Source organism: Triplophysa rosa, linkage group LG24, assembly GCF_024868665.1.
Source record: "Triplophysa rosa linkage group LG24, Trosa_1v2, whole genome shotgun sequence".
Classification (NCBI taxonomy): Eukaryota; Metazoa; Chordata; class Actinopteri; order Cypriniformes; family Nemacheilidae; genus Triplophysa; species Triplophysa rosa.
The window spans coordinates 8,386,830-8,401,106 of record NC_079913.1 but is presented as its reverse complement, the minus strand read 5'-3'; the positions used below and the strand labels follow the sequence as shown (position 1 = coordinate 8,401,106).

At 38.1% G+C, this 14,277-nt stretch overlaps 1 protein-coding gene across 7 annotated transcripts in view; it reads left to right on the top strand.

Annotated features, from left to right (window-relative positions):
• The first annotated feature begins 1,645 nt into the window (after nucleotides 1–1,645).
• Nucleotides 1,646–14,277, top strand: part of mybpc1 (myosin binding protein C1) — a 32,288-nt gene continuing 19,656 nt past the window's right edge. For 3 of the 7 annotated variants that reach the window (XM_057323477.1, XM_057323476.1, XM_057323478.1), the window contains exons 1-6: nucleotides 1,646–1,850; nucleotides 8,633–8,650; nucleotides 9,964–10,020; nucleotides 11,547–11,822; nucleotides 13,475–13,525; nucleotides 14,102–14,143. In XM_057323477.1, coding sequence (XP_057179460.1) covers nucleotides 1,829–1,850; nucleotides 8,633–8,650; nucleotides 9,964–10,020; nucleotides 11,547–11,822; nucleotides 13,475–13,525; nucleotides 14,102–14,143 — 466 coding nt within the window. In that variant the 5' untranslated portion in view covers nucleotides 1,646–1,828. The remainder of the gene's footprint in view (nucleotides 1,851–8,632; nucleotides 8,651–9,963; nucleotides 10,021–11,546; nucleotides 11,823–13,474; nucleotides 13,526–14,101; nucleotides 14,144–14,277) is intronic. The other 4 variants (XM_057323479.1, XM_057323480.1, XM_057323481.1 and 1 more) reach the window with 4 other exon arrangements.

Sequence of the window (14,277 nt, the reverse complement as noted above, 5' to 3'; positions counted from 1 at the left end):
ACATTCATTTCGAGGTGAACTGTTCCTTTAAATAGAATGTTCTCGTCTCCAGGGACTCGTGTGAAGAAGTGTGATGTCTAAATGTTGTGTTAAAATCTTTTAAGGGCAGCCCTTAAGAAACATTAGGGTTCATGGCCCCACTGTGTGAATTGTTGTCACGTCGACAAGACACAGGACCTGATTTATATCAAGAATTAAAGTGTTAACAGAGCAATTATAGTCTGGACAATAACAATCCAACTGTTTCACCATCTTGCCATGACATTTATGTCAAATGTCAGAGTTCAGTGTGGTATTCTAACTACTGACTATAAAAGCATTGCTTAGGCATCCGAAGAAAATTTATAGTCCTGATCATTTCACCACACATGGCCTTCACTGGATCAAAATGATCTCTGACACTTGGCTTAAAGGTTAAATGAATGCTTCCTATTTCTCTCCATGAAATCCCCTAGCTGCACTTCATTGAAAGGGAGGAGCTTAAAGAACCTGAAACCACTGGGTGACAACAATATCATATAATAATTTATATGATAAGAAGAGTTTGTTTGCAAAAACAGATAACAACGTTTTTTATCATGCATTCCAATTGTTATCTGTCTTCATAATTTCATTTAATAAAGTGAATATGGTGACTAACTTTGACACGAGTCCTAAAGACGGCAGTTGCATTTGTGTTAAGTATTAGTGTATTTGATTAGATGTTTTTGTTGACATTTAAGATTACATTGTTAAATACATGTTACCGGTCGATATTTCTTTTACTACTTCAGTATGACCAGTAAAGTTGAAATATTCTGGTTTCACATCTATAATAATTCAACAAGAACTGGAGAGATGCTTTTTGAAATAGGTTGAGATAAAGCATGTCACACTGCCTAACATGTCATTAGCAGGGCTGCCTCTTCATTACAAACACTTTAGCACTGTTAAAGACCCCATTGAATGGAGTACCTTTTATTTATGTGTTGACATGTCGTTTGGAAACAGGAAATCTGCGTTGTAGCAACTATTTCGAGAAAGACAGGTGACTTATTTGGTCTAAATTTAGAGCACATTTTATACATTTTTGGGAAAATTCGATACGCCCATGAGTGCAGGTTGAGTCATCAATACTTTTGATCTGTCCTCATATAAGCGACAGTACTTTTGAAATGTTTAGATCTGCAAAAAAAATAAAAACATTTTGCTAATGTTTTGTGAGCACACGGAAACTCACATGGCGTTACAGCCAATTAACAAAAATTAAAAGTCACAAAACTCCTGTTTTTAAGTTGCTTTAAACATCGCTATGGTTTCTCCATATTCCAAGAAGCAGGGTAACCAAATATTTAATATTAAGGGCATCTAAAGGTAAAATCTTAATAATTGGTAACAAGAAAATCAACCCCTAATCTGAAAACAAGGGTGTTTTATAATGCAAATTTCTGAAATGTACTTTCCTTCTCTTCTATCCACTGATGTTCAAGCCCCTCACCCTGTCTGTCTCCGGCTGGTGAGGAGACCAGAGGAAAGCGAGCCGCGCGTAATCCCCGGGACTTTAGGAGAGCATAGGGAGGGGGGTCATACGTGTTTTTGGGCTCCATTATCAACCGTAAGAGGAGTGGCCAGGACGAGTGCTATATAAACCCCATTTGTTCATCACCCCCAGATCTGTTACATTCTCCTTCACGCTCCTGCATCGCCCTCAACTCATCCTCACATACTTCCACACTCTCTGGTGCATCGTTCCTCACCTCGCCCCCTCCTCACATAGAAACAGTGACCTAGGGCTGGCAGCCTGGATTGACCCCTGACTAGTACCCGGTCGACCGAAGAACGGCTCAACATGCCTGAGCCCACAAAGAAAGGTGAGAATCAAACGCTGGCCACTGAAGATTTTTGAGAACTGCCTTGTAGTTTTTTTTTTGTCGCAAGTTCATGATTGTTTAAAAAGCTCCTCACTTATGGAGGAAGATGGTTTTTGTTTACTAACAAACACATTGTGTTACTAAAAGCTGAACGTGTTCGTGCTTGAACGTTTTAATGTCTAATCTGTGTCTGAATCATATTTATCATCCACTAGCATACAATTTTGCCCAAAGATGAAATTACTGCATATGACAAACACACAAAAGCAGCATAAACACAGCACTGCATTATAGAAATAAAGGAACGACAGGGTATTTAGTCAAACATATATCTGCATGAGATATAATGTACTTTAACATAATGTATAGGTCAGGAAGTTTATAGAAGTAGATCATTTTAGTCTTGCATTACTCTTGAATTTAAGTACTACTAGAAGTACTACCAAAATAACCAATGCACTTAACACAAGAGACGGTAGTGAATTCTGGGAGCAACTTTGGAATTGACATTGTGTTGGATGTTGATGAGGTGACCCAAACAACTTTAAAAAAAGCAACCATTGTCATGACCGTTGCTATGACGGATGGCACGTAGTCAAGGTGATAAGAGCTAAGCCCAGGCAGCTGAGCTACGTATATGGGATTCTGGGTATGGAATGGTGCTGACTTACCGGGCCCTGGGTTACAAGCTAGGCTTTACTGTAGTGCGAGAGGCATCGCTGATGGATGATGCAATGCTGACAGCCCGGTAAGGAACAGAGGGTTGAGATTACGACTCCTGATGGAGAAATATTTCAGAGCTGATGACACGAAGTTGTGTGGAGATCAGCTTCCAAATGCCTTATGGATGGATCCATAAATATTAGATTGCAGTGTTGTATGTATGCTTGTACATTGTTTGTTAGTAGAGAAAGAACAGCAGGATGTTCTAGACATCTGTGCGCATGTGCACCACGGATCAAACTAAAAACGGATTATTTCAGAGAGTTTGTTTGTGAACGTCGCATTTAAATGTCAAATACAGATATGCTCTGAGGATGACTCTTATTTTTGATATCCGCCTCCAAACATATCCTTTCAGGACGGCACTCACATCCACCTCTGAACAATGGGGATTATGAAGTAGAATGAGGGGATTTGAGAGACTGGTGCTATGGCAGCTATTTTGATGATACTCATAAACATGGCCGTAAACAGGGAGGTGGCGCAATCCATATCTGTATAAGGTTTGAAGACGTGCGCGAATGTTCCCCGGTCAGCAGGCCGTGTAAATATCATAGGATTGATGCCCAAAAACTTTGAAGATGATGCACTAGACCTGTGGTTAAAGTGATAGTTCACCCAAGAAGGAAAATCCTGTCATCATTTACTCACCCTCTTGTCATTTTAAACCTGTGTGACTTTTATTCTTCCGCAGAACACAAAAGAAGATATTTTGAAGAATGTTGTTAACGGGCACCCATTCACTTGCATTGGTTTTTTGTCCATACAACAGAAGTGAATGGGGACCTTTCTTCAAAATATCTTCCTGCGATAGAAATAAAGTCATACGGGTTTGAAATGACAATAGGGTGAGTAAATGACAACAGAATTTTCATTTTTGGGTGAACTATCCCTTTAATACCAACTGCCTCAGATAATAAAGAATGACTATTAAAATGTCTTGACCCAATATATAAGCCAAGCTAATCATACTGTAGATTGACATCTGAACATTGCATATCTTTGCGTCCTGACTAGAACAACACAACAATATTGTCTCAACCAATGGCGAGAGTTTAGGGAGGAGCTATGCGTTTTCCGATCAATAATGGACATGGCAAAAATCCAATTTAAAAATCATTATTTGTTGCACAGAATTACTTTAGTGTTAATGAACAACGGCTTCTACGTGGTTACTGTTAAAGCTAAAAAAAGGAACAGTAAGTTGTATTAATATTGATTTTGGCAGATTTCTCAGCGCTCAATTTCTAGACTTTGTGACCATGTCTGTAAAAAAATGATCGTTCTCATAAATTTGATCCAACAGCTGTTTGGGGAGAGGTTGGGGTTGCCGTGGAGTGCCGACTCCAAGCTTTAAAAGGCGAGATGAGGGATGAACAAGACTAGACCCCCGGGGAACTGGATTCCAGACCCCGGGAATAGTTCAGAATGAGCAGACTTTTAATCCCCATTCCTCTCTCTCGCCCGCTCTCTTTATTCCTTCTATCTTTCATCTAGTGACTATATGACTGTATCATGCTGAGAATCTTGAGCTCTTGTTTGCTTGAACTTTGATCTCTGATAAATAATATCAAAGGATAGGGGATATAACCCAATGCTGCATATGACCGCAACACAAATAGCATCTCTTGAGGAAAACAACAATAGAAAAAACAAAACAAACCTATAATTATCTTAGTTAGGGAAAGGTGGCGTTTGACTGTTAGGTTAGAGATAAGGTTAAGGGTGAAGGAAACCCCTTGTCTTATTCTACAGGGGGATGGAGGGTGTATATCACTCTCTCTAGCTTTCATCGTGTCAATTTCTCATGTCAGAGCCTTTCCTCATAAATCAAGTCTCGGACAAACAACACATTCAAGCTGTCATCTGCTCGGTCATTCTCTGGAGACAAGTTGTAAAACCAACCCTCTTAACCTTAAAGGGATAGTTCATCCAAAAATGAAAAATCTGTCATCATTTGCTCACCCTCAGGTTGTTTCAAGCCTGTATAAATTTCTTTGTTCCAATGAACACAGAGAAAGACATTTGGAAGAATGTTAGCAATTTTCAGGTCTGGGACATCATCCACTACCATAGTAGGAAAAAAATATTGTAGTTTTTTGTTCTGTTGAACACATAATGAGATATTTTGAAGAATTTAGGAAAACAAAGAGTTCTCGGGCACCTTTGACTACCATTTAATTCTTCCTACTATGGCAGTCTATGATGTCCTGGAACTGAAAATTACTAACATTTTTCCAAATTTCCTCCCCTGTGTTCATCCGAACAAAGTCATTTTATACAGGTATGAAATAAAAATGAGGGTGAGTAAATGATGACAGAATTTTCATTTTTGGGTGAACTATCCCTTTAAAGAGGTAGTTCATTGTGGCTTTCTTTCCTCTGTGCAACACAAAGCAAAAATTTTAAAGAGTGTAAACATCGCACTTTGTTTCATACAATGAAAGTAAATGGTGACTGACATCATACAGGTTTAGAACAACATGACGGTGAGAAAATGATTAGAGCCCATAACAGAATTTGTATTTTTGGGTGTGTACTATCCCTTTAAACGCCAACTGTGTCAGTGTGCTTTAAGTCGGCACTGACTATTATACATCAGTCACTGTACATTAGCTTGGCAGACAATTGCATGTATTCAAAAATGCTCTTTATTAATTGAGTTTTGAATTAAGGGGTCTATTTTTATCGGCGGGGGCCAGTGGAAACCGTTTGTCTGTGCTGAGACAACATGAGCTCGTCTGTCCTCACGGCAGAAGTAGAGACAGCTGAACATACCTGCGTACTGCTGTGCTGTGGTGGGAGAGTAAAACAATACCTTTCAGAATTGTTGTTATTGCTGGATGAGATGGGGGATCTCGAAATGGGCCAAATGCCATGCCAGTCAGCTCAACTGTCACATAAATGGATCTTTAATGGGTGGAAGGATCCACGTCATTTCCAAATCTGAGCTGAGGTGTCCACCGACGTGACCTGGCGGTGGCGTCATGCATAGGTGTACGTCTACTGTATTTTTTTGATGAAAGGAAAAAGCCCTCTGAAGGCCACTGTTAAAATTGCCCTCGTCCAAGAAATAGGGACAGACAGACAGAGCGAGAGAGAGAGAGAGAGAGAGAGCGAGAGAGAGAGAGAGAGAGAGAGAGAGAGAGAGAGAGAGAGAGAGGTTAAGTGCTTTCAAAGACTAATTTGAGAATATTAACATCAGTAGGGAAGTCAGTAAGTTTGACTTCCCTCTTATTGTATCTTAACAAATAGCTATTCAAATACAATACAATGAATAAAATATTATTTATATTGAGAAAATGATCCACCTTTTCAGCCTAAACATTAATGAGATGCTTGAACGACCCAGTAGTCTACAGAGTGTTATGCAGAAGATACCCACAAGTATCAGAATGTGATGGAATTTTGGTTAACATTACACGAAAACCACATAGATACACTTGTTTCAACCCAATGTTGGTTAAAATATGGACAAACCCAACCAGTGGGTTAAATAAACTTAAAAAATCTCCATATTTGACCCAACCACAGATTTCCGCATTTTCAATGTGTTTATTGTGGACATGTCATGCTTAGAGGTTGCCTATTTTATTATAATTGAGAAGTGGGGTGTATTACCTGTGGGGGATTTTAAATGTTTCTTGTGCCCATGTATCTATGGATGCTAAACACTATATAATAAATGCAATTACAAGAGATGGCTTGACAGACACGGCAAAGCAAACGAGGGAGCAACGAGCTCAAAAATATCAAAGAGGTTAAATGAGAAGAGCACAGGTGTTAATGTTGGCCCCGTAACGCAGAAGCTCCTGACAGCAGGGGGCAGGAATGAAGCAGTTTCACAGAACTCCCTTTGTGATCTGTTCGGCATGGCCTGGCATCATCACAAAATTCACAAGAGCCCGTGCCAAATTACCAAGGGTAGGTGGCAGAGACAAAGCTGTTGACATTTATATCTTGTAATGATCCAGAGGTTGTTCTTTCATAGTTCGGACTTAAAGGGGTCATATTGCACGGCTAAAATGAATATTATTGTTTGTTTTAGATGTAACTCAATTTGTATACACCATTTAAAGTTTAAAAAACGTTGTATTTTCTACATACCGTGCATGTTTGTGTCTCCTCTTTGCCCCGCCTCTCTGAAACGCGCTGATTTTTTACAAAGCTCATCGCTCTGAAAAGCGAGGTGTGCTATGATTGGCCAGTTCACCAGTGCGTAGTGATTGGTCGAATACTGCAAGCATGTCATGGAAATGTAACGCCTCTTACCATATTCTGAACATCAGGTTCCAAAGCAATTGTACTGATAGTCGATTCAATGAGATTTACAGGTATGCCCACCTTAACTACGTGTAGATTTGGGCGGTCTTAGTCAAATCATGTTACGAAGTTACGTAGATTCGCCGGGGTGTGGTTACACGAGGCGTTTCAGGCAGGTCTGGGTGAGCATTCGCTTTTAGATAGAATGCATCTTTCGTTCCCACACTTTCATTTGTGCAATTTTACGTGTCTAATACATGCATGTGCAACTTATAACACACCAAAAACACAGAAAAACACGTACTTCCGCCATATGACCCCTTTAAAAGGATAGTTCAACCCAAAAGGAAAATTCTGTCATCATTTACTTACCATTAAGTTGTTCCAAATCTGTATACCATTCTTTGTTCTGTTGAACACAAAACAAGACATTTTGAAGAATATGGGAACAAAACAATTCTGGGGCGCTATTGACTACCATAATAGTTTTCTTTCCTATTCTTCTTTCCTAAATATCTTTCTTTGTGTTTAGCAGAAGAAAGAAATTTATACATTGGAAATGATGCTGACAGAATTTCATCTTTGGGTGAACTATCCCTTCAAAGTGTTTCTTTTTACGTTGAAAAGAAACATATTTTCCTATTTCAACTTAATACTCAGACATAAATATCTCTGTAAGCCAAAGCCATTTGGCAGTTTATTTCCCCAAAAAGAGCATGTTACTGTAAACTGTTTGTTTGAACATTCTGACCAGCCTGGCACAGCAAAGTGAGTTTGATGCAGAGCTATTAGTTGGGTCAATAGAGGATGGTGGACATGTTCAGAATCTTTTTTGTCATTATTTGTACAAAGATATTGGTGAGATAATAGAAGCTCATTTGTAATACAAAGCACACAGTATTTTGGCTTACTGTATTTCCTGCAACATTAAATAACTCCCAAAATCCCATTACTTAACTACATAAATGACATTTAATGTAATGAAATACATGATTTGTCTCCATTTTTAAATTGGTAGGATTTTCATAAACGTTTGAATTCAGTCTCTTGTGTAACGACTCAAGATCACTTGAAAGAAATGCAGCTCTGTCCTCTGTAGAGGGTCAGGTGCCCGTCACGTGTCTACGCTTTGTAATCTATAAATAAAACAGAGGGTTTCTTTTAGAGCTATCATACCAGATGTATGCACTCATTGATTATTTGAGGTCCTTTGTAAGTCTTCTAATCATACTAGGCTCTCTAAGAACACTTTCACGATTCTCTGCTGAGTTTACTGTAATGTTGTGCCAACATGTGCCTGTTTAAACTGTTATGATTGCTTTATTTGTTTAGACTTACTGTATGCACATAAACTAACACAGATCTGCACTGACTCGGGTTTGAAACAGAATGCTTTATAGTCAAACACTCTTTATACACGTGACACATAAATTATCCTTGGATTCTTTAACCATAGTAAAATTGTATTGATATAGCTATCAAACAACAAAATATCTAATCAGCACTTATCAAGCAGAACATTTAAAAAAAATAACATTTTGAGGACGTTTTATGTGGATAACATGTGGTCACTCTGCTAGGACACCGGTGTAAGGAACTTGTTTTTACCTCCACAAAAAATCATGCCTTAAAACAAGCCGATTAAAGGCAACTGCATTTTTTTCTATGTAGTTTAGGTGTCCAAATAATTTTCTGAGGCCACTGTTTACCAAATGCTGTAGCAGAAAAGTTTAAAGCTTCACTTCAAACGTTTAGCAACAAAGCCTCATGAGTTGTGTTTATTTTTTTCCTGACAGATAACGGCCAACCTGAAGGTGAGTGGTGCAAAATCTTTGCCAGGTCTTTCTGAGTGAATGGGTGATGATGAGTGCCCACGAAAGTTACAGTAGGGTTTAAGACTTATTGAATTGTATTATTTTGAACAATTAAACATAAAGGTATTTTTAGGTTTTTAGTATGTTTAATATGTCATTATCACAAAACATATCTGCAAAGTTATTATATCACATGAGGGACTTAATGTAAGGTACAAATCACAGCCAGGCAGTAATCGTGCAATGTTATTGCATAATACTATGTAACAAAATGTGTAAGTGCACGTGTTTGATATTTGTTTCCCTAATTTACGGAAATGTCTAAGTTAATATATGTATTATACTCTTATGGATCACTGTCCAGAGGGCTGTGCTACTTTTTGAGTACGATACAGTTTCAAAACAGCTCGTTTAAAACCATTTGTGACTGCATTTGCATTTGAAAAGCATTCACAGGGCTGCACGATAATTTATCACGATACCACTAAATCTTATTGTAATCGAGCTGGCTGCGATATGCAATGTGTCGATATTCTTTTTAATGCGTATCTTGTCTGTGAAGCACGGCTCTGGGATCAGTAAGAAATGCTGCTCGATCTAAAAGCAGTGCGAGTTTGAGTCGCTTATAATGTGCATTTGAAAAAGCAACACCCGTCAAACATGATCATTATAAATATACTTTATTATCATAAAAATACCTGATGAGGCTTGAGTCACAGTGATAAAAAGATGTCCATAGGTATTTCCTAGATTCTAGAAAGTGTTATGGTTTTCTTCTGCAGTGCGAATTTGGAGTTTCCGCACGAGAGCGCCCTCTGGCTTTCGGATGCAGCAGCATTTTCCCGTTCTTCACTCACAAGCTGTGCATAAATCACGTGATATTTATCGTCGGTTTATCGCGACGTCAGTCAAAGTAGGAACTTTATTTGAGTAGATGACATACAACATCTACACCCTCTCCAAAACCTTTTTATCACCACAATATATATCCCTATCTTTTTGGGGGGAAATTCTCCATTTTTTCCCTCTATACTGACATAGTATATTGATTTATGAAACTCACCCAGACATTTTACGATCAATTCACACAGAAATGCATTGTTTCATAAATGAGGCCCATTCTGTATGTTTGTGTAATGTTTAATGTGATGACATTTATATCATTGTATATGAATGAAACGCTGTCTCTGTATACTGTACGTGTCTGTGAGTGTATGGTCCTCTGTCATTCAGCAAAGTATACGTCTGTTTGTGCTGCTTCGAGCTTTGAAAGAGGCATTTGCATTTTTCCGCTATATCTGTCACACACTTAGAGAATTCTGTCCCTGCTGATGCCCCAACTGAGAACTCTGTTGAAATGACCCGAACAGGTAGGTCTTCAACCACCTCCCTTTGCTTCCTGGTGTTCACCCACAGCAATCTTACCTCACATGTGTGAGAGTGTACAGTATTTTGTTTGTTTCCACTGTTATGTTCCACCAAAATGATCACTTTGTGCTCAATGTGACATACACTGTACGTACATCAATGCACACAGTCACACAAGGATTGCACATGCACACAGACACATGCATATACAGTATATATCGTAATGGTTCAGCGTGCAAGCACACAAAGCATACAAGCATACGAACCAACAAACACGTTGCTGGCCCACTTCCTAACCCACACCCGAGCCAGTACTAATGCCTGATCTGCTTTGTGGAGGCAAGACCTTTTGCGTAAATACACATCTTTATATGAAGAGGTTTGATGTGAAGGTACAGTATATTGCGAAGAAGCAAAGTATAACCACAGAAATATCTTAGCGCAGACATGATTTGATTTAGTGCATTTTAACTACAAAACTAAGGTTTACAGTTTACACTGAGTTTTATTACAGTCTAAATTAAACATCTTGCATTTTTACAGCAGTAATATTTACAGTAAATCTAGACATGAAAATAAAGACACAAAATGCAAATTAGTGACATTGTTTAGGTTAACTCAAAAGGAGAAATTCATTGCATCCGTTGAAGTATAAAAGACCATGTTTATCTTATTTTTGCTTTTTACTAAGTTTTGTTTTTTTGTTACATATACATTTTCAAGCAATGCACTTGGGTGCTTTCTGTGTCTTTAATACTTTGCTTCTTTGGGAATGTATGGTGTCATAGATATATAGTGACAAAATCTGCTTTGGTGTCTGAAACTAAAAAACATACCTGATAATATTACCATACACTTTGAGATAAATGCAAACCTTCAGCCGGAGAAAAAATGAAGACACTATTCCAAATGTTCATTTAATCAGCATTTCTAGATGTATTGTGGTCATTCTAATCCACTGTCTGTTGAATTTCGACAAAATCAAATTTTAGGAGTCACATAAAGTCATCCAACAGCAATGTGACAGACTGACAGCATGACAAGACACATGAAAACTGTGAAAAAAATCGAGGTTATCACATAAAAAGTACTTTATGAACTTTTCCTAACTACATGTGCAAATATTCCTGTTGTATTGCAAAGAACAACTTGTTTTCTTTGCAGTATTTGTGGTCTAAAAAAATACAGAGCGTCTTTTCTGTTACTTTGACCTGCTTCTCCAGTTTTCATTTTCTGCAAATAAATGCACAAAGAAACAATATTTCTATTTGAAATTTGGGAGAAATATTGTTAGTAGTTCACAGAATGAAACATAAATGATCATTTTACCTACGCGCATTCCTTTAAATAGTAAATTTAGAAAATAAGTCTCTTCATTTATTCTGCGGCTGTATATGTGAAAATGTACATTTCACTTATTTTTGTAATGCAATTATATGGCAAATCTAGTCACTATACATCTATGTGAGTGTTTGCATGTTGTAGATGGCGAAGTCTTACTGCTCTAGCCTGACTGTGTTTGCTACAGCGGCAACCAAAGACACAGAGGCTATAGTCACTATCACAGAACCAGAGCCAGTGGTTTCCGAGGCAACAGTGCCCATACCTACTGAGGTCCCTCAGCAACAGCCAATAGTAATTGAGGTGACTGAAATAGAGACAATAGTGGGAGAGGTCACAGAACCACAGCTAATAGTGACAGAGCCTGTAGAGAATGGCCAGAAGGAATCAGAGCCAATAGTGGCTAACAATCCTGTCGAGGTGAGTGGGGTAAATGAGAAGACCAGCACACCTCAACTGATTGGTGAGTATTGCAAAGGTCAATATCAAGTTATGAGTGTTGGGGAAGCAGCATTGAAACTGTAGCTTGATGGGTTCAAAGCTACACTGTAAAAAGTTTTTTTCCTCCTCAAGTGGCATAAGGTCTGGGTCATGAACACCTAAATTCAGCAACATCCATCCATTTACTAATGAATCACTTCATACTGATAGTGACCATGCAAATACATGTGAGCATGTAGTGTGTGTGTTTGTGTGATGTAAAGTCCAGATCAAGTCAAAGTCCTTACGGAAGTCGAGCCACTTGGCGGCCATGTTTACAACAGCAGCTATTTCAGTCATAGCAGTCTACTTGAATGGGGGAAGACACATATTTCTGAAATGGCTGGCAAAAACACGGCTGGCAAAAATGAAATAGCATATATCTGACCAACAATTACACCTGACATCAAATGTACCATAACTTTTGTTTCTTAAGTTTAAAATGCGCCAAAAACACCTTTTATTAAGGATGTTTCACCCACTGCTCATGCGTACAGGTTGGCAAGCACCTCACGAGACTCTGTGTAGAGCTCCGCCCCAGAGAATCATCAGTCTTTATCCATTAACAATTGGCTCTTTGTACTGGAAGGCGGGACTTCTGTTACTAGAGCGGCCATATTGAGTGTTACATTCCCTTCCCATTCATAGTAATGGCAGTGGCACAACTTGTTTATATTTATATACTTGACCAAGTCCAAATAAGTGAGGAAAGTCTAGCTGAAGATGTTCTGTATTTTATTTAATGTGTGTTTGCATACTGAATGGCACCTTTAATGAATGATATGGATGTTGACAAGTTCCAGTAATTACCTCTACAAGTGACATCACAAAGGATGACGATGAATGTTGTAAGTCAGTGTGCGGTTTGTGTCGAGATGCGTGTTTGAGCGTTTTTATTTACCATGTCTTCAGTTTTAGTTTTCATAAAGTGTTGACATATAACCTTTATGGTATGTGTGTGTGATACCATTCAAGACTGTTCTTGTTGAAACAAAATGTGAAGTTTTTTACGGTGTATCGCAAAATAATGCTCATGGGGTTTCACCAGCAAAAAAGTCATGCTTCCTTCCATCCACGTATGTTCCTTCCTGACCTGGCAGGCAATAAGATAAGCATGTGCTTATAAAAATAGTGCCTATGTCTTGCAAAACACACTCTTAACTCACTACCACATCCAGAAATAGTTCACCAAAAATAAAATGTTGTCAGTACTTGCTCTGTTGTTTCACATCTGCATGACTTTCCACGGAACACAAAGGAAAGCCATTTTTGTCTCGGCCCCCATTCACTTCTATTGCATTTTATTCCACACAATGAAAGTGAATGATGAACATGGGTAAATACAACACAATATCTGGAACAACAAAATGGATGACAGAATTTACATTTTTAGTGAACTATCTCTTTAAATACCATACACACATAAACACATTTACATAAAGAGACGCTTAATGTCACATAGCATTCATATCACGCCTGACATAGTTTCATTTCCAAAACACCCACATTGCACTGAACCCTACCATGGTTTCCATGGGGTTGTGCTCCAATAAAATGTGCATGTTGTGTTGATTTGCGCTGGACATGGAGCTCAGTGATAGGAGGGTGTATGTGTCAATCACACCTTTATTTCAGATAAAGATGATGATGTCACCGCCAGCACCCCATCACCTCCACCTCTAGCAGGTTGGTAACCATGATGTCCTCATCATCATATCACTGTCGTTCTTTACTAATGTTGCTGCTATAGAAAAATCAAAAACAGGAAAATAGCACAGAATGAACATCAAAGGCTTTTAGAAAAGGCTTTTCGAAATATTAAAAATAAATAGCTGAAGCGACCACAAAGTAACGTGTTTTTAATCATCGTTGTACATAAAAATGCAGCCTGATTCCTGCAAGCATTCAAACCCTTTATATCTATAATACAAAATTATATCCATATAAGGGAAAAGATGCTGAAGACATCGTATGTGTATAGACAAATGTATACACATAAAACATGCTTGTACTGATATGCTTAATATCTTTATATAATATAAACTTCAGAAAGTAGTATATGTGTTTTAACTATTTTTGTTGTCACATATCTGCTATGTTTAAAAAATGTTTATTGTCTGTCACACTTAATAATAGCAAACCGTGTAGGACTTTATCTGAAAAACAAAAGTTTAGGTAACGGAATACTTCTTAAACATCGCTAAACGGTCCTACCCTCGGAAAAACACAAACTGATGAATCATATTTTGTTTTCTTTCACAGAGGATGGCAACGTACCCAAGAAACTTTCTATTGACCTTCCTAGTAAGAGTCTTTTACTATTTAATACCTGATAGTATTTAAAGAGTAAACCCCGTATGACTGCCTATTTAAAGACATGTTTATTTTTAGATTATGTGTGAATCCAATTATTGCTATGAGCAAAAGTTCAGGAGCAA